Below are 20060 nucleotides of genomic sequence, written 5' to 3'. Positions count from 1 at the left end.
GTAGGTACCCCCAAGCATGGTCACAAAGGAAAAAGTTATTTCCCCGTTTTTGTTCCAGCTTTTTTCGAGTTGCGCGCCATTTGCACGGTTTGCTGTTAAGGGGCCGACGCGAAATTTTAACTGGCTTTCATTACGCTCGTTTTACGAGGGGACTCGAAATTGGCATCTGTTTAAAAGGGAACGTGAGGTTACCGGGCGCCCACTTACCTTGAGAACAAAAATATCGCCCGTCGTGCGATTTATATCAAATTTACTATTCGCTGGGTTATCAGGGTCGATGCCCTGGCCAGTCAGGAAATATACAATATTTATTGGTCTATCTACATCGCCATCGGTGGCTGTGACCTGCAATGAAATGGAAAAGAAAATGGTTAGTAACAAAAACTGCAGTATACGGTGGGGATAAGGATTCAGATTCGGGGGAATCTGAACTGGACGCTGCTTACAAAATTGGTCGCTATAAATCAAATATGTAAATGAGCCAAATGCTTTAAATGTCCAATAAAGGGCAACGTGAAAGTCGAACCGGGGAAAGTCCGGGGAGGGGGGGATGGAAAATCTGGACGGTGGGCGTGGTAGGTGTTTTTCCCGTAGCCCGTAAAATTGCTTGTAAATTTATGCTTCGATTTTTTGCTCTACTATTTTTTGCACATTTTTTTCGGACCCTCCCACGATGGCCGCAAAATATTTTCTGACAAAAAAAGGAATGAAATGCTAATATAACCGAGATTTATGTAATTATTCAATCGGATTTCGGTTCATTCTCTTGTCTTATTGTTTTATTTTGTTTCGTTTTCGCTTTGTGATTGGTAAATTAAATCAGCATTTAGGACCATTTTCTTGGAATATTTGATCATAGGCAAAATGGTTATCGACTTCGATTTGGTTTTCTTGGGGATTGAGCAATTGAATAAAATCAACTTAATGGAATAGTACTGAAACGCTTCCCATGTCCATAGCATTATTATACTTGAAAATTCCCCAAGAATTTTACTTGTTTTAGTCCTTTTACAAATAACAGGTTATGAAGTGCCTCAATTTTCCTTGGCCGCTTACAAGCAGAAGGAAAACTTACAACTTCTTGTAATTGCTTCTCAACAACAAGCAACAATGCAAAAGAAGGATTAAGAATAAAAGAAGCACAGTCTAAAACACAGTCTGTGCGATGTAAAATGTTTAAGCACTTCAACTTATAATGATAAAAATCGCTACGAAAACATAAAAGTGTTAAATAAGACATATGTAACTCGAAATTATAGATATTTTAGTAACAATAAAATTAAAAAATAATTAAACCAACATATTGAATTGAATAACTTTTCTCGCTGTGGAACAACTGAAAGCTTTTTACCCACGGGGAGGACAACAGAATAGTAGATCCTTTAAACAGTTGTCATGTCAATTAAAAGCAATAATTGCCTTGTTCAGTTTGAATCTTATCTCTCTGCCTTTGTCGTGTGTAAAGTGAAGTATCTGGGTGGATTGTCTGTACAAATTGTGGAAACAAAACCAAAGTTATGCATGTGTGCAACCCATTTTCTATTATAATGAAAGAAAACTGAGTTTCAGTTGAATTACAACCAAACATGTAGCAATATCCTCTGGGTCCTTGGTCCATTAAATCATCGTCACGTGTTAAGTGCCTGCCATTTCCACCCATCCTCGTTTTCAGCTCCCATCCGCTGCACATTCACAATGCGACAATTTACGTTAAATGTTGAACACAATTTGATATGACAAAAGAGTTGTCTACGTGCCATCATTGTGCCCATTATTACTGCCCCGCCCATTTCGGACGCGGAAGCGATCCTTCGAGCAGCGTGCATTGTCCTTTCGCCAGGACGCCACCACACTCCCAAACTCCCACACTCCCATACATTCCTCTGCCTACACTTATGGGCGTAATTGAAATGCCAGGCCAGCCAAAACTCAAACACAGAATCCTCGCCAGAGCTGCGCTTTATATAAAAAATATTTGCATTTCATTTTCCAAGCACAGAAATCAATTTGGCTCCGAAGGTGTCGGCGACAGCAAACGCATTCCATTCACCTTGTATCCGTGCAACTGCAGCATATATGTATGTATGCAACAGAAACATATATCCATATATATCCTCCATAATGGGTCCTGCCGTGACAATGCTCCTCCGGCCGCACTTTGGCCCGCCATAAATGTGTAATTAAAAACTCGCCTTGTTTTTCATCGTTTCTTGTTTATTGGTTTGGGCATGACCGCTGAGCTGTGCAATTTTAATTTGTATTTAATGTTAAAGAAATATGAAAAAGTTGGCGTTAATGAAATGCTCTTGAAAATAAGTGCGCGTAATAAATCATTCGAATGTCACTTTCGGTTATTTATAAAGCTGCCCTAATAACAAATATGCATACAATTAAAATAAAACGTTAAAACTGGGCAGCCGCAGTCCGTGCAACCTTTTGCTTAGAGTGTATTGATTTGATTTGATTTATATTTATTTTTGTGGAAAAATAATTATAGCTAACATTCGAGCCATTTATTTCGTTTGGCAGTCCATAAGTGGGCCTTTACTTCATGCACCCGTTAAAGTGTATTTAAATGTTGATGTGGCCATAAACTCGACTTTTTCCACACTGGCCTTTATGTTGGAAAATAATGGCTTAAATAAAAGTCGCTTGTGAAAATATAAGTGTGAGTGGTCTGTGTGCGTGTGCGTACTCATGAAGTTGATGTATGTATTTGCGTTTGTGTACGCATTTTACTGCCGTTGCGAAACTATCACGTTCTTATTAATGAATGAGTATTTATGCATATTTACGGCTGAATTGGCCCACGCGAGTGCAGAATTTCCTCCCAACCTTTTCCCCGCTTGTATTCCTTTTCTCAGTCACTATTCGTTCGCCACTTGAGATTTCCAGCCTTTTGTGTTTGCTCACGGCCTGTTTTTCTTTCTCTTTTTTATTGCTCAGTTTTTGGCACTTTATGCAAATTTCACGTATTGAATGTGTTGCTTACGCTGCCGCTGGTATTTATATTTAAATTGCGTGAAGTCAATAAGGCGATAAGTGTTCCCCTGAAAAGTAGGCAATGGTTTCTCAACTGAAAACTAACCTGCAGAATGCGTTTGGGCAGATTGCGATCGTCTTCCTCAGTGATTTGTGTACGATATGTTTGACGATCGAATACCGGTGGATTATCGTTGACATCGCGAACGTTGATCACAACGGTGGTGTAATTATTTTTGCGATTCCGAGTTGCCTCCAGGCGCAGTTCGTACTGTAAGATACAAGATAGTTATGGTATTTTGGTATTATTGTATTGTATTATTGTATAAGTGGTCCAATTACCCATTTTAACATTATAAAGCTTATGTCAGGACAGGCAAACCTAATTAGGCAATTTATTAATTAAAAAAAATTTGTTTACCGTCACTAGCATAAGTTCAGCACAGTGGAAACAGAGTAAAACTTTTCTCATAATCTAGCGTAAACGTTTCAAAGCTAAACATATATTTATGGTTAATTACAACGGACACTTTTGGTGAATTACGATAGAGGACAATGCCCATCAGCAAAACTCAATTAATTCAATTACTGGACTGGCCCTGCTGTGTTGCAATGTGAACAACAAAAGCCAAATTCGCATGAATGGTCTGCGAAATTTTTTTTCCACGGCTGAAACAAAACAAAGTGAAAAGAAGTAGTACCAAATACGAAATTGGCAACACATGTTCCGGGTGCTGTGGCTGGTTGTTTTGGCCGTTGTGGCACTGCCACTGCTTGTTGCATGGCTGGATATTGACAGCTACACGGATTTTCAGTCCTGTTTGGGGTGCCAAAACAAGTTGCGTATAGGTGATGACTACGCTAGGCAGGGTGCGGATTTCTATGTGTGTCTGCCTGTGTTCCACACAAAAAAAAAAGTTTACTAGTTCTTTTCATGATTTTTTATAGAATTGCGATCTAAAGTGCACCCATGTATCATTGTTCATAGGTACATTTATTTCCACTTGTAATACCCTTCCCATATTTTATAGAGATACTCAAGTATCAGCTTATCCCGTACCTTTTGATTTGAAGTAAATTGGATATCTCTTCAGAGATAGCAAGAAATCTTTACTGATTTTTCCAAGTGATAGATCAGTGTGTTGGCAATCACGTTAAAAATGCGCAATGGGAAATGTAACGCCAGCTGTCTATATATATCCTCTGTACCCCAGAAGTTTTTTGAGATAGAAATGCTACATGTAAGCGAATTTTTCGTTTTTTCTGGATTCATTTTTGTATACGTCTTGGCTTGCCTGGTCGAAAGTTTGGAGAGCACCCCGAAAAGTTTTGCATAGTTTTACATATTTCCCTTTTTTGTTGTTCATCGCTAAAGCGGGAAAATATATAAATTATGCATGCAACTGAAAGTTAGGACCTAGTCGAAGAAACTAGAACTAAAAAAAAATGTGCACCAACTTGTAGACAAGTGGATACACAAACCAAAACATGTGGCATCAATAAATCATTTGTACATATGTATATAGTAGTTTTGGAAATAAAAAATCCTGATAAGTCAAATTATGTTAATACTAAAATAAGTTCCAAAATCAGTTATAAAATATTAATTTTTTTCTCAGCTTAGACTAGTTCTGCAGCGAAAACCACAGTTTCAGCAGTTGTGGAAATCGCAGAGTAGTCGACTACTTACCCTTGGCCTCGTTTCGTAGTCAAGTGGACTTGCCACGTAAATGACACCGGTGGTGTTCTGTACGGCAAATGCATTGCCTATGTTACCGCCTGTGATCTGGTATCGAATATTCGTCGCTGCAAAGAGATAATGAGAGCTCGACGTTAAAATAGATTAAATTTAACCAAGGGGGTAATTCGATTGGTTTACTACGTACGCCCAGAGCACTCGGCGTATGCGTAATGAAGATAAATCACATTTAAGTAAAATAAGATTTGGAATTCGTGATATGATCATCAGTCAAAAGAGGTGCGTTAATCGAGTTTTGTAAAGAATTAAGTTTTCTGGTTGGATTAAATTTTTATTTTTTCATGTGTCTACTGAATCAACTTGATATTTTATCAATGGAAATCGAATGGTTTTCTAACTCTTGTTAAAAAAAGTATTCAACAAAGTAATCCACAAAGAGGCTCCTCCAAAATAAATTTGGATTGCCTCAAGATTAAAAAACAATGAACAAAGTCAAAGAGCATGAAAATGGCAGCCACGGAGGTAGCTGAAATAATTAAGTTCATTAAAAAACATTTTCCCCCACGAGAAGGAGCACAAGGACATGCCCCCAATGTTTCATAAGAATGCCAGGCACAACAAGATGCCATATAATTTACTTATTTCATGTTTAAACAGCCTGCAAAAGTGTTGTCTTGGTGGCGGAATATGGAAATGCTCTCGTATGTGACAACCAGGACACGTCTGGAGGGAGCATGCGGGGTGCAGTGGGGGAAAAGTGTGGAAAACAGGAGCCGGGGCTGACGTTGCCACATTGTCTGTGCATTTATGCGGAAATGTGAAAGGCAAACATTAGCGTAAATTAGCGACGCGTAAATCGCTTAACCTGCTCGACTAGCTGGATGAGCAGGATGTCAGGAAGCTGGAGTTTTGAGGCATTAAAAGTTGGCCACTTTTGCTGTTTGTGGGCCGTAATAGCTTTCTGCACAATTAAGGAATTGGTTGGAGAGCTGCTCAGAAAGTTTCTTGCAGCGTTTCAAACAGATTTTAACACTAATTTAAGCCATTTAAAACCATTTGTATTAGAACAAATACAATATAAATTCAATTTATTGCTTTAAAGATTCATTCTTTGATAACTAATATAAACAATTTTCGAAAAAAATAATAAAAATATAGTCTTTACTATAACAAATAACTGGCCTTATGTTCACATTCTCGCTGCAATTGGTCGTGGTTGAACTTGATGAATGTATCATACTGCTCTGCCATTTTTTGAGTCAATGCTACTTCATATTCCTGCACTACTCGCTTCTCGCATTGATTCATCATCTCACAGCAAATAAGTTTTAATTGCTGATAGGTAAACAGATTTCTGCTATCTTCAGTTTTGGATTTGGCCGCCTGAAGCTCTGATTTTGGAGAACCTTCCTCCCAATCACTGGGGTCAGTGTCAAGCAATACTGGCAAACCTATCAAAATATCATTTGGAACCGCAGGCTCCGTATTAATTTTTAACTTCCTTTCTGGGATCTGCTTTCGTGCTCGTTTTGCGGAAAAATTCTCAGGTGTGTTCTCCTCCCAAGGAATCGATCGCTTCCGTGAAATACAACTAACGCCTGGAACAATTGGGCTTGATAATTTTCCTAATGTTCTTTCGTTGCAGTTACCACCACATCGTTTTGTCGGATTTATATGCCGAGATTCCTCCTCCAGAGTTAGTAAACGTTTTTGCATTATGTGATTCATGCCTAGAGTAAATAAATATGAATTTTCTTGGGTCTTAATATATTTCTTATTTGATCTGTTCACTTTCAACTCGACAAGTAAACTGCTATGCTTACTGTGCTCTGTTGCCAAATTATTTTCCCATTTTTCTATAAAAAATATATTTACGTCAGCAAACCCAATAAAAATACACTTAGCCAGCTAAGCTTTTAAAATAACTTCACATTTATTTAAAAAACTCCTTCAGCCGCCCTCGCTTGAAACATTAATTATATATTCTTTTCTGTCAGCCCATCGCTAGAAAAGAACCTATGAAACGAACTCCATCCAAAACCTATTTATTTTTGTTTTTTAAATTTTTTTCAAAACAGACCATTAGAACAACGTGAGCATCGGGAGTAGCTCAGGCGAGTCGTGTTAAGTGGTCCCCAGTCTTAGACAATGACGTTTACAATTTACGGCGTCATGACGCCATTTTTAAATCACTGATAATGATAATAAATTAATATACAGACACCAGAGACCCAGGCTCACATGGGAGCAGAAAAGGCAGTAAAAGTATCCCTGCTCGTCCTTCAGAACCTTTGCGATGTTGTTTGTGTACTTATTTAGCATGAAAAGTCATTTTAAAAAGTGGAGGGAAAAACATTCTCGCTTTTTGCCATGGTTTTTTGATCTTTCTAGCTCTTCGTGTGCTCATTTTTTGTTCTTTCCTTTTTATTTGAAGGTTGGGGTGTCGGATAAGTGTTTTTATGGCACACACTGAAAGGTTGTGCGACTCCGGGTTTTCTTCCCACCCAGCTCTTGGGTGGCTCTTTAAAAACGAGTTCTTAAAGCGATGGGATGCCAGGGAAATAAATGAGCTTCGTTTGGCCGCCTAGAACTCTTCGAACTGGTTCGAATGTGACAACATTTGGCCAACACATGGCAACTCCTCGCGCACATTCAAATAAATAATCTTTTCGCTCATAAATTCGCAATGTGGCACGCAATGGCACAAAAGTTTTACAGCTCCATTCGTATTTCAAAGTAGACACAAACATGGCAACGCAAGGAGTCGGTAAGAGTAAGAGATTTGTCCTGACCCTGTTTTGTTGGACTCAGCCTTCAATTCATATTCTATGCGACTCACACATACAACTAAAATCCCCTTCCTTCAGCGAGTAGTTCAAAATTTTCGTGTGCCCATTTATTTTCTTTTCGCCGGCTCTGTTTCCCGTTTCTGGTGGGATTACACTGGGCTTCGTTGCTGTGGCAGCGTATTCCTTTGAACTTAATTTAATTTAAATGATTTTAAGTAAACTTGTTTCCCATATTTTGGTTATTTATAAACACAGATATAACCATGTTTATTTTGTTATTCCTAAGCAGTTGATTTGAAATAGAATGATGTAATAGAATTTTCATATGTTGATCACTGACCGGTATAGCAATTAAATCGTAATCCCCAGCTTTTATTTCTTCTTGATATACAATACCATGTATTTTGTATGCATGACATAGATTTGTAACAGTGTGCTTTTGTTGTTTCTGCTTTGGTTTTTTCCAATTCGGGTTAATGCTTTTTTCGCAGTCGTCGCGACGGCGACATCAAGGACTCACAGTCTTCTCGGATGTCCTTTGAGAGCTGTTGCTGTTGGGGAGACAGATTCAAGACAAGACAAAGTTCTGCCCACGAGTTTGTCGTTGCCTTTGCCGTCGGTATGGAAAAAGTTGTTAAACGCTTTCAATGAGATTTTGAATGTTTTTCGTGCTGCAAATCGTATCTGCCGCAGAGGAAGAACTTTCCCCATCCCTCACCGTATTAACAATAATAATTTCCGCATGGGAATCAATAGGCAGATATACAAATACTCATATTAGATGCTCACTTGCTCTTCGCTTGTGCTTGTCTTTGTATTTTATGGATTTATGCATGACTATGAGCTGTATCTTCTGCTGTGTATCTTTGGTCTTACTGAGCATTTATATTTTTGTAATATTTCGCAAATATTTGCGGTACATGGCCGATGCCTAATAATATTTGACAATGGCTGCACACACAAACAGACGTTGCTTTGTATTAAAATATATAAATGTTGTAAATGTCTATTATGACTACGAGGAAGGGGAAAATATTCTGGAACGCCTGTTTAATATTTATGCATACATTTTCTGTGGCCCCATAAGGGAAATTGCCAAATTGGTTTTTACCAAATGTTTATGACGTCCTCTATGCATGAGTATTTTTTCGTATAATTTTTTGTGGCTTAAGGAAGGAAGTTATAGGATTCATGACTCAAGTCGAGTGAAAATGATTTGCGAAATCTAGCAATAATAACTGTCTTTTACAGCCTTTACATAAGTTTACAAGAAGTGAGAAGGTAAAGGGATTATTGCAATTGACGTCGTATAAATTACAGTGTGAATCTATAGTTGCGGAAATAAAGAAATAAAGCCTAAATTGAGCCTAACAAATATTTTAATTGTAGCTACAATTTTGTGGTTAAATTGAAAATGTAATGAGACAAACCAATAACGGCAATGATAGCTGTGCCCTGAATAAATTAAGCGTTTCAAGTCCTAAATTGCTCGGATATTTCTGTCATGCACATGTATGTAGCCAAAATTTACTGACATTCTTGATGGACTTTCTCCCTGAAGCAGCTGTCTACGTCTAAATGTCTTTCAAATGCAAATCGTTGGAGATGATATGAGCTCATTCCCCGGGGCAATTACAATTAAAGAAACACTTAATGAAATCAATTGGTAGTTTATGCAATATATATTCTTTTGCTCGAGCGATTAAGTACGAATATCCTCGCTCGGGCAAAAATATAATTTAAATAGAAGGACAAAATCACATTAGGCCTGATGAAGGGACGGTTTGTTGTTTATGTGTAGTGCTGGGATTGTTGTTACTCACACTCATTGTGATCCTTGGCGTTGACAGTGAGGACGGTGCTCTGCAAATCGGCATTTTCATCGATTTCAGTCTCGTACAGAAATCTATCGAAATATGGCGGTGAATCGTTTTTGTCGGCAATACCAATGCGTACAAATTTTGTAACTGCAAATAAGAAAGAAAAGGAAAGCCAGCCTTCATATAGATACTCATACTGTATAAATAGATTGCTTGGTTGCATGCTCTTAGTGTATGAAATGCCAATAAGCAGCATTAATTATGGCAAATTTATTGATTGACAAATTGCGCGCGTGCCTCCTTTGCGGTCGAGGAAGTCGTATACTCGTTCGTTTATGCTCGAAACGTGGCAGGCATAAAAGAGGGTAGTACTGCCACCCCACATTCGTACTTCACCAAAATTACTATACACCGAAAATATCAGGGCTATGCCATTACTAATACTTAAAGCTTAGACATTATAATTTTATTAAATAAGTACACAAAATGTTACTTTTAAGTTTAGTGGAATATTAAGAATACATTTGGGAAATTCTATGCAAAAATAGAAAAATTGGTTGGCACTCAACTAATTCAATAGTTTGATTTTCCTAATTTCTTAGCTTGTTAGGTAAACTGTTGGCATATAAGCCCTTTGCTACACTAGATAAACCCCTCAGTCAAATATAGTGATTCATAGGAATATGCTGCGCAACTGAAAGCCAGCAGAAATCACAAAACAATCTACTCAAAGCAAAAAGTTTGTGTCCCCCTTTTCCAGTCGAAAGCAAAATAAGTTTTCACAAAGTGCACTGTTAATTGAGGGATTTTCCGGCTCTCCCTTCGCCAAACTCAGCCACGTTTGTTTGCCTCACTTTATTTGCTTATTTCCTGCTAATGTCTTGCCAAACAAAACTTTCTGGATAGTTGTGTAGTTTAGTTTTCGGAACGGGAACGTGCGTTAATGAGTTTTACTCGACTAGGAGAGCTCAAGGCAAATACGGAAGGAAATTGCACTTCACAAATAAGCGTGGATTTTTGCAATCCCCCTTGACAAAGTTTATAAACTTTGGTGAGCTTGACAATTGTTTCCCGAAAAATATGAATTTCATGTAAAAGTCGGGTCATTAACAAGGAAATCCTCTCAAGCTTTTAAGTTTTCCCTAAATAATTAAGTTCCATTTTATTCGACTACTAAAATATTTTCAAGATGCGTCTTTTGTCAACCTAACTAGCAAATAACAAAGTGGTTTAAGCGTTCAATTTTCCCAAGAGCCTGAGCATGTCTTGAAAGGTTCTCCGCCTTGTTTCTGTATCGGATCCCACATGCCGGAAGCAATAATCTGTTTTTACAAAAAACACGAAGTGCTTGCACAACTTGGGCATAAATATGAGCACGATAAAATGTATACATTCAACAAGAATAAATGTTCGTTAACAGCCAGAGCAGCCAGAGTGAACTGGCGGTCCCACAACATAAAAGAGCATATCTGCAGTTTGGAAAAGGAAGAATTTAAATTGCCAGCAGGCGCACGATGCGTATACGAAATATTGAAAGGACGACAGTTGCCGGGGCAATCCTCTCGGATGCAAAAGCATTCTGTAAAATGCACTCGACATGTATACTCTTTAATAGTTTTAATTTCTTTTTAAAGCTGCCTTCGAAAATTTCAAGTTTTAGCAAGAAATATACGTTTTTGCAAGAGTGCAATTTATTTATCCATTGCGCAAACAAAAAGCACATATGCGCCAGGTACTTTATAATTTTTACACTTGTTTTGCAGCTGACATAAATTGAAAATACAATTTTTGGTGGCCAAGCGCAAGTGTTGAGCAAACTTTCGATATTTGACTTGCCTAAGCACGGCATTACAGAATCTGTTGAACCTTTAATTTGGTTTTGCTTTGTCCGCTTTGCAAGTAACTTAATTGAGTTTTTTTCAAAAGTTGCAGGACTGAGCAGTTTGAGAAACCAATTAAATATTCGTCGGAAAATTTGAAATGCAATGAGCTTTCACCCTTTTCCTGTGAAGTGTGTTTATGGCAGCGCTCTTACAAATTCTCCGCTCACACACATCATTCATTCGTTTGAATGCTCAAGTCAACTTAAAATTCTTTTCATGAAAAAAAAAAATATAAAAATATAAAAACTGAGTGAACTTCTCGCTTTTCAGGTCTTTCATACTCTACTATGGGCTAAGACAAATAGAATCTAATTTAGAATTTAGCTCTTTGCTTTACTTGGGTTGCAGGTAAGTCGACCTATTACGAGTTAGTCCTTCTTGGCCCAGAAAATGAAAGGAAATGAGAAATGAGCAAAATAAACACATACACACTCATATACACTGGTTTTTAGGGGCATCAGCCCAAGCCCAAAACTCGTATAAACACGACCCTAAAAAGAAGGAAAAGTGAGTTGAGTGAAAAGCATTTAGGAAGAAAACTCCAAGGACCCCATGCGTGTTGCTACAATATACTGAATAAATACAAACACACACGCAAACACGATGAGCAAACATTGCTGGCAGTTGGAATTGCATTTTGCTCCGTTTTTTCTTTCGCCCCGAGGTATCTTGACTTAATTTTTTGGCACTCTGTCATTATGGCTCAGTAAACGTAAGGGTTTGTATAAAAGTGCGAGTGGTCTGTATAAAACTAGAAAAAAATCTGGAAAAGAACATTCATATCTGTGTCTCAAGGAAAATGTAATTGACTATTTTACTACGATGTATACGATGTATAAGGGAATTCCTTATTTCAAGATTGTTTGGAGAAACTCATCATATTTTTATGCAAACAATTTAATAAGCGATGAATCTTTATTTTAGTTCTCTAATCCCTCCATCTGTATTATCACATTGCTTAACCCCTTGATGGCCGCGTAGCTGTGTTAAAGTGGCTGCCTTTTTGTTGGCGTTAAATTGAGCAGCAAAGTGGGCTGCGCCCAAGTCATCAGCCAGGTAGCATGCTCTCGCTTTTCCGCTTTTCGCCCGATTCCCCACACTTTCCAGCATTTTTCCATCGCTTGGCGGGGGGGGCAGTCAAAAGGGCTCACTTTAAGCTATTAACGTGCAGGTGGAGGCGTGAGGCGGAAGGGGCGTGGCCGAGGGCAGTGGCAGTTGAGCTGCCGTCAGCTATTTATGGTCGCATAACTGGCACACTAACAAGTCCAGCCACGCCCCCTGCCGCATCTGCGCCCACCTGCTGGTGAGCCATATGTCAGTCCATGAATGACTGGCAGCTGGCACTATTTTGTTTATTTTTTCTCTTTTTTGCAACCCCGTAAACATTTCTCTATTTTATATGCTGCTTTAGAATTCTTTTTTGTTGTTTCTATTTTTTTTTTGGTTTTTTGTTCAGCAAAGTAAAAGAAATAAAAAGGGGAGAAGGGAAAATGTGTGCAAAGTGGCGTCAAATGTCAGAGCTGTTCAAATCAGCCATGGAAACACACAGATATACAGACGCAGACTCTCGCAAAGTCAGAAATAGTCAAAGTAGTTTTTGTGGGGCAAAAAAAGGAAGCTACATTTTCCAAAAGGGAACAAAGCGCATCACATTAAAACTGACAGGAAGGAGGGGAAAATGTGAAGCTATTTTCCTTTGACAACTGAAAGCTTATCCCATTTTGGGTGGTATTTTTGTATGTCTTTGCTTGTATTTATATTTAATATAAGCTTTTCGATAGATGAATTTTATTTGGATTTGAAGAAATTATTACGGTTCTTTATGAAATGCAAATTGATTTTGTGTTGAAATAATTGCTGTCTATTTCCAGTATCACTACTAATCTAAATTCGGGTAATTTAACTGATTAAGATTCAGCAGACAACAGACTTCAAAGTGTGTTGGCCTACAAAGAAAACCGAAATTATTTTATTGGTGACTGAGGTCGTACTCTATGCCCTTTGGCATAATTTACTTTGGCGGAAAATCTAGTTAAACAAGCGCCCTCAAAGCTATGCCGCAAATAAATAAATTACAAGTTTTAATTTGCTAATTAGTTTTCAGGGTGACTCGTTTGACATCAAAACAAACAGACAGATAAATAAACACAACCAAAAATGTGCAGAAGTAGAGTGCGAATAAATAACCATAATGTTTTTGCGGCAATATTTTAATCCTCTAGGCATTTGAGAGCGCTTAGTTTACACATACAAACACCCACGTAAAACAACGCGCAATAAATTTGCAGTAAGTTTATGATAATCTTATGTTGTGTTTACTCATGTACGTTAGATTAAGTTTTCGCTTTAGTTTTCTGTGCGATATGCAAAAAGTTTTCGGTTATCCGAACTAAAACAAATATTGACAGAGATCGATGGTGCGGCGTGAAGTCCGCAAAATACCCCCCAATTGTGCGCGTAAAAGTTATTATTAGTTTAATGCCCATAGTGTTGGCAGGCGGAAAAGGAAGGATGTAAACAGTGCGTATGCGTGATATGCCATGTGGCACAAGTTTAAACTGCCTGACAGTTTTTACACGCCCATTATGTTGATGTATGATAAACGCCAAGGGTTCGGCTTTGTTGCGCTGCGTTTGTCAGTCTGACATTAGCATAATGGCAACTCATTTGACTTCTGACATAAGTGATTGGGACACGGGAGTTTTATAATTAGTTTTACCATTAATTTATTGCCGCCGCCAACACACTGTGTTCTTGCAAACAACTGCTGCTGACACTTGACGTTCGTTATAAATGTTCCATAAATAAAAAGGAATTTATAATTAGTACATGAATAGTTAACCGATAGGGCCATACAATTTAAAATACAAAAAAAAGCATATGATTTATTATGCTATCTTAAGGCTAAGCCATTACTAAGTTAGCTGTTAGGCTCATCCATATTGACCCCTTGCTGTGTAAGCATTAAAACAAATCTCACAAGGGAAACCCTTTGCACAGACTCATCTCCTTCAAAAACAAAGTACAATTAAATCCGTTTAATGAACTCGTTGAACCCCACGAAATTCAAATAATACCCTTGGACCCAGTCGGCCATGTATTCAATTCTCATTTTTTGTATCCAGTAACGTGCAGCTCATTAACTTTGATGATGGCCAGCTCGAATTTTTTCGGGCCCTTTGGCGTGGGCCTCTTTGTTGGGCTGAAATTTCAATTAAAACCGGGTCCAAGAGCGCGGAATATTTGTATTCATTAGCCGGGCCAATGATGATGATGATCTTCGTTACCGACATCCGATGCCGGAAGTGACCTGCACTTCAGCTTTATGCTTTATCCTCTGGGCTTTTCGCGAGTTAGCCAACACACAAAAATTGTTAATTAAACTTATGAAATGTCTAGAAGATTTTTTTTTACCATTTACCTCCTGCATTGCGCTGCGCATTTAAATTCCTGTGAGTTTCCTTTCGGCAAGGACTAATTAAAAAGTGTGCGCGGCGAACAGTGACAAACAAAGCGACAAACAGCAAAACAAAATATTCCGGAAGAGCTGGGGGAAAGTGTAGACAGTTCGGTGTACCGATATAAAAAAATATGGTGCTATTCCCAGACCCCCACCACAGCGCTGATGAGTTGACAAATATTTTGCCAGTCATAATGAGTTCTCGGGCAGAAGGACAGGCGGACTGAAGGACAGGAGGACAGGAGGACAAGGTGAGGTGGAGACCTTGTTTATGGGCCTCGTTTTCATCGCTCTCATCGCCGCTGTTCATTAAGAAACAGGACGGTCCACCGGCGTGTTAATTACGACCCACATCCGACGAGCGGGATGGCTTTCACTAGGCTGTGATGACAGGGTTAATGGTGGAACAGCGCCGAAAGCCGCAATTAAAAAGCTGGTTCGCAGCAATTTCACTTTTATCAGTGAACATGTATTGCGTATACGATATGTATGCCGTGTCACGGCTTGTGTGCGCCAATATGAAAAGTCATCCTAATCAGAAATTCATTTAAAGTTTCGATCTAATCTGGAAAGTTGCACTTCAAACTGCGGGTCGCAGTTCAGTCGGGCAGTCTGGCATTCTAACAAGTGGCTTTGTCCAAACTTCAGTTTCTTGGCTAAAAAACTGGCTTAAGACACTATCAACTCCAGCTCCATTACCCCTTTTTAAATGGAAATTCTCTCTACTTTATGATAGCTCTATGTTATAAATTTGGTACATTGATGCGTGTTATTAAACAGACTGCCTAAAAGTAGGCAATAGTTTAGTATATAGAAGTACACTAGTTTGAGCTATTGTTTTAAGATCCAAGAGGCTTTTGTTTATATAGAACAAAGAAACATTTTGAATTTTTTTGTATTTCTAGCCATAAGGGTGTTCGCTACATTCTTCATTACGTCGAGAGGAAATCAACTAAGGAAATTGCGTCGGGAAGGGCCGGGAACCAAAAATGCAAATTTAAGGTAAGGAGCAGCCACATCCCCGGGGGCGTCGTTAGCCAAGATCCCTCACGTGCCCACGTGCAGAGCCAGAATCTCAGACTCTTTCACTTTCGCCTCCGCAACAAATTACACTTCATGAAATTTTCACAAGACCATTTACATTGCCATAACGATGCAGGGACGCATGGGTAAATAATCATGTGCACTTATAAGTAGCTACACACAGATCTCAGATGCTGGGTATTTAAATGGCGGTACACACTTACCCAAATAGGTGCTATTTGTCAGAACCCAAAAGATTTTTAATGGATCGACCATAACTACGCAGTTGCAGTGGCAGCGAAAGCTATTTCGGCGGCTGTAAGTGAACAAACTGCTGAAAGTCGCAAAGCGTTAAGCAATTAATTTGCGTCGATTTGGGTGGCCAGGTGTTTTCCTGGGTGGTTTCTTTCTTCTGCAGCGACACCTTTCCGCAATTTCCTGTGATTAAAATGATAAGTTTGCCTGTGCCAGCTCGCGATTCTCGAGCTTTCCGGCTTTGCCGTTCCCTTTGTTGATTTGCACTAGTTTTAATGAGTTGCTGCGGTGGTTGTTGCCTTTGAGGTATTTTTGCAATTTGCGCTGTGCACTTTTATGGCGTTCACACAAATCAAAACGCTGCGCGTGTTTCATAGTAGTTGGCATTAATATTTTGTTTGCACAACTCAAGCTATCATTTTGCACTCAGCGACTAGCTAGAAACACAAGACACCAAAAATATTTTTCATAAATTAAAATTTCACTTCGCGGCGCGACCTTTAACGATATTGTTTGAGTTTATCCGTTTTTTTTTTTGGCGGAGTCTTGAATGGTTACATTTTGTCCTTGGCATGGCAATTAAAATTGTTCGTTTATTTATGTCAGCAACAATGTCTGGCACACACACTTTTCGCCATTATCCCCATTGCCAACATAATCCTTAGCTATTAAAAGCTTGTCACATTGTCGAAAACTCTAAGCAAGCTTCTCCAGCAGTTGCGGTCGTTTTCGAGGCCACTTAATTAGATTTGGTTAACATAAAGTTTTGTTTCCCAAAAATATGAAAGTAACTTCTAATGATTGACAATGTTGGGAGAGGTTAACTAGTTATGTAAAGAATAACGCCACAATGGGTGCTAATAACTCGTAAAGTTGTTATGATTATGATTGATTGTTAGAAGAATTTCATTGTAAGCAACTTAAAAAACAGTCATTATTATATACACAATTTTGTTTGTTATAATTACTTTTATAAACCAAATATCTTTTGAAGTTGTATTATTTGCATAGGGCTTTGCCTTTTATACAGAATACGCTTTTAATAACATTAAAAGTTGTTCATTACTTTTATTGCAACAGATTTGTTATTTAGAGGTCCAAGCTGCTGCCAAGGATATGCTCTAGTTTTGCTAGAGCTCCAGGCGAGGTAGAGCCTAAGTCTCAGCAATTAGAATTGCCAAACTTGCCTAGGAAATTCTCAAACGCTGCTCAAACAGTTGGCCATTAGCTAACTTGGGCCTAGGCCAAACAAAAGCCGGCCAAGGCGGGCCAATTAACGCAGCTAAGGCAGCCCGAAAGCCGCCCAAGGAGCTTTTTGGTCCTGGCCACAGCCTTGACCTTTATCCGGAGGCGTGGACAGGCTCCTAAATATTTAATTGTTTATGCTATAAGGGGTTAAGGCGAAGCCTCGTTTTCCCATCCAAACGCCCCTAAATGTACTTTAACAATTTGGCCCACTTGGGAAGGGACTTTTAATGGACAGCTGGCCGGCGGAGAAGCATCCACTTCTGCGTTGCGAAGCGATTAAAGCCAAGGCAAAGTAATTAGTGACTCAATTGCTTCGCTCTGGCGCCGAGCACCGCATACAAATAGCCTGTTTGGACTTTGATGGGCTATTGGTGGTTTTGTCATAAGCCCGTAAGACAAGCTGGCCAAATCAATTGCCAGCCAACTGGCACGTTGAAATATGAATAAAAATATAGAGCAGTCACTGAGAGAAATTGATGTGCCTTAACGAAATTTGTATTCATAATACACCAAAGCAAAATGCTATTCTATATTATGTATCTTAACAACAATCAGCATCAGACCTAGGATTCTTGTTAAATCTCTAAGACGTTTTTTGAGACCTAAGTTTGTTTTTGTCCGCACCGCCGACATTATCCCGATTTCACAGCGATTTGCTGAGCAGCACCCAAGCGGAGGAAAAATTGAGGTCAGTGAAATTAGCGTCAGACTTGCCGTCTTTAAGTCATTTTGCCAGCTCTATAATCCGCCTTTAACGCAATTTATGCAAATTTATGCGAGCTCCTGCTCAAACGGCAGCTGCTGCCTTGCATCGAATGAAACGGGAGATGCGAAATTGAAGTCGGCAAACAAGAGTTTTTCTTGTTTTCGGCCGGCTGTCTTATGCTCCTTTGCCTGCCAAAAAGTTAAACATGCTCGTTTCTTAACTTTTCTTTGAAACGGACCGAAGAAAAGAAAGCCTCAATGCAGCACAAATTTTGAAATTGCACTTTTCCGGCCCAAGATGAAGTCGGCCAAAGCAGAAAAGAAAAATAACGAAGAGGAAGTGGGTAAAACTGTTGCCCAGCCCCGGCGGAAATACAAAAGCATAAACTTTCCGGCCAAAACTAACCGCACACTCCACTCTTCAGGGCGTCGGGGCTGTATGAGGGGTATGCTTCAGTCGAGTGTCCCGGGCCGACATTTGAAAGCGCCAAAATATAAAGCGCAAAATGTGGCGGAAGTTTAATGAATATAAACTTGCCCGATCCCACAAGCCGCCACCAAAGACGTTGGATTTTGTGGGCAGGGGAAGGAAACCAGCCAAGTAAATTAGCCGAGTTCACTTGCAAGAAAATGGCAGGAGCAACGAAAGAAATGTGATATCTACCAAATGGATGTGGAATGACAAGTTTATGAAGACCACAGGAAATCAACTCGTTTATTTATGAAAGGCAGCTGCCCCAACTTGTCGACCACCTGCTAAGTTGAGAAAAAAAGCTGACAGTTGGTGCTTGAAAATGCCACATTTTAAAGCACCAAATTCGGAACTTCCAAATAAAGAGATAACAGAAATAAAGAAGATAAGAAAATACATATGTGAAATTGAAAAATACTAAGGAGCGTTATACCCGTTACTTGTGCAGTAAGCGGGTATACTATATTCGTTACAAAGTATGTAACATATAAAAGGAAGCACTTTCAGTATGAGAAACATGTTTTTAGCCACGCCCACAACCCGCCCAATACTGCCGCCCATACTTTTGGAAGGTTTTTTTTTGCTATTGTTTTCCCAATTTCTAGCAATATGCCAGAAAAAGTTGGAAATATCTCGTTTGCTTTTCAATTAGCGGAGTAAGGGGTATCTGATACTCGGGGAACTCGACTATAGCGTTCTCTCTTGACCATCTATAGAAGCGCTCCTTTTAATAACTGAACATCGATATTCAGGCGCATTTATTTATATTAATAAAATATTTTTCTTGTGTTTCTCATAAAAGAAAAATGAAACATACATTTTACAAATTATAATCTTTCTATTGCATTTATAAAAACAATACAATCACAAGGGCTTTCCATAAGTGGGACTTCATCCAACGAATTAAGCAACGTTTATTGCAACACAAAGTGCACTTGATTGTCGCAATTGGAAAGTTTTCCTTAAAATTAAAACATGTATGTACATATATGTATCTACGCAGCTCTAGGGGATGATCTAAGGAATTATCAGATAGAACTAAAGTCGAAAGCGCTTTTGCATTCTGGGAACCGCCGACAATTTGTTGCTTTTATTGCTCTTGTTGTTGTAAGCGTCGGTGCTGTCGAATGCTGTTTGTTGTTGGGCGAACAAATGGCAAAAGTTTTCGCTTTGTTTTCACAATTGTTGACGTGCAATTCAAATGAGTTAACAACGCAAAAAGTGAGTGACCCACATAGCCGCGCCAAAGCCAAAGCCAACATCTGGCGAACCAAGTTAAAAAAAGCGGAGGAGGAGGAGCGGAATAATAAAAAATAAAATCGCATAAAGGAAGTAGAAAAAACATAAATGGAAAAACATGAAAACTTGAAGTTGTAAAAACAGCGAAGCCCGAACAAGCAGGCAACATATGTATGTCCTTATTGTTGTTGATGCTGTTCACAGTTGCAGAACAACAAAGTGAATGAAGGCGGTCGGCAGATGGAAAAGTGCCTGTGCGGGGCGGGGCGGGGCGGGGCGGGGTAAACAATTATAAGCAGGGTTTCCGGGGAAAAGCCCAGCCAGTAGAGTAGATTGCTGCCTGTTGCAGACAAACATCCATTCCATCCACTCGAGTGTTTGCACGCTCGCCGACGAGCAGTTCCCAGCAAAATTGCATCCTTAAAGAGCAACTTGGCAAGTGCATCAAATGCGCTTAACAATTCAATTAGCGAGACACTGTAAGA

General features: G+C 39.1%; 2 protein-coding genes and 1 long non-coding RNA gene across 4 annotated transcripts in view; 1 reads left to right on the top strand and 2 right to left on the bottom strand.

Annotated features, from left to right (window-relative positions):
• The window catches only part of LOC120444801 (putative neural-cadherin 2), a 49560-nt gene that overhangs the window by 17075 nt on the left and 12425 nt on the right, over positions 1 to 20060 (bottom strand). The window contains exons 2-6 of the mRNA XM_039624748.2: positions 15881 to 16348; positions 9294 to 9437; positions 4673 to 4788; positions 3089 to 3253; positions 208 to 345 (exon numbers count right to left, since the gene is read on the bottom strand). Of these exons, the coding sequence (XP_039480682.1) occupies positions 208 to 345; positions 3089 to 3253; positions 4673 to 4788; positions 9294 to 9437; positions 15881 to 15932 (615 nt within the window). The 5' untranslated portion in view covers positions 15933 to 16348. The remainder of the gene's footprint in view (positions 1 to 207; positions 346 to 3088; positions 3254 to 4672; positions 4789 to 9293; positions 9438 to 15880; positions 16349 to 20060) is intronic.
• Positions 5743 to 6523, bottom strand: LOC120446414 (akirin). 2 transcript variants are annotated; one of them, XM_039627373.1, is made up of 2 exons: positions 6505 to 6523; positions 5743 to 6411 (listed from the first exon to the last, which is right to left on the bottom strand). In XM_039627373.1, exon 2 carries the CDS (start codon positions 6407 to 6409, stop codon positions 5846 to 5848), a length of 564 nt encoding a protein of 187 aa, XP_039483307.1. In that variant the 5' UTR covers positions 6410 to 6411; positions 6505 to 6523; the 3' UTR covers positions 5743 to 5845. The 2 variants fall into 2 exon arrangements, with proteins under 2 accessions (XP_039483307.1, XP_039483308.1); XM_039627374.1 differs by lacking the exon at positions 6505 to 6523 and having other exon boundaries at positions 5743 to 6279; positions 6331 to 6498.
• Positions 14756 to 15175, top strand: LOC120446417. The gene is made up of 2 exons (XR_005615852.1): positions 14756 to 14884; positions 14948 to 15175. It is a non-coding gene; the product is annotated as an uncharacterized LOC120446417 (long non-coding RNA).

The sequence above is a fragment of the Drosophila santomea genome, chromosome 2R (genome assembly GCF_016746245.2).
Source record: "Drosophila santomea strain STO CAGO 1482 chromosome 2R, Prin_Dsan_1.1, whole genome shotgun sequence".
In the NCBI taxonomy this organism is placed as follows: Eukaryota; Metazoa; Arthropoda; class Insecta; order Diptera; family Drosophilidae; genus Drosophila; species Drosophila santomea.
This window is presented reverse-complemented; position numbering and strand designations above follow the sequence as displayed.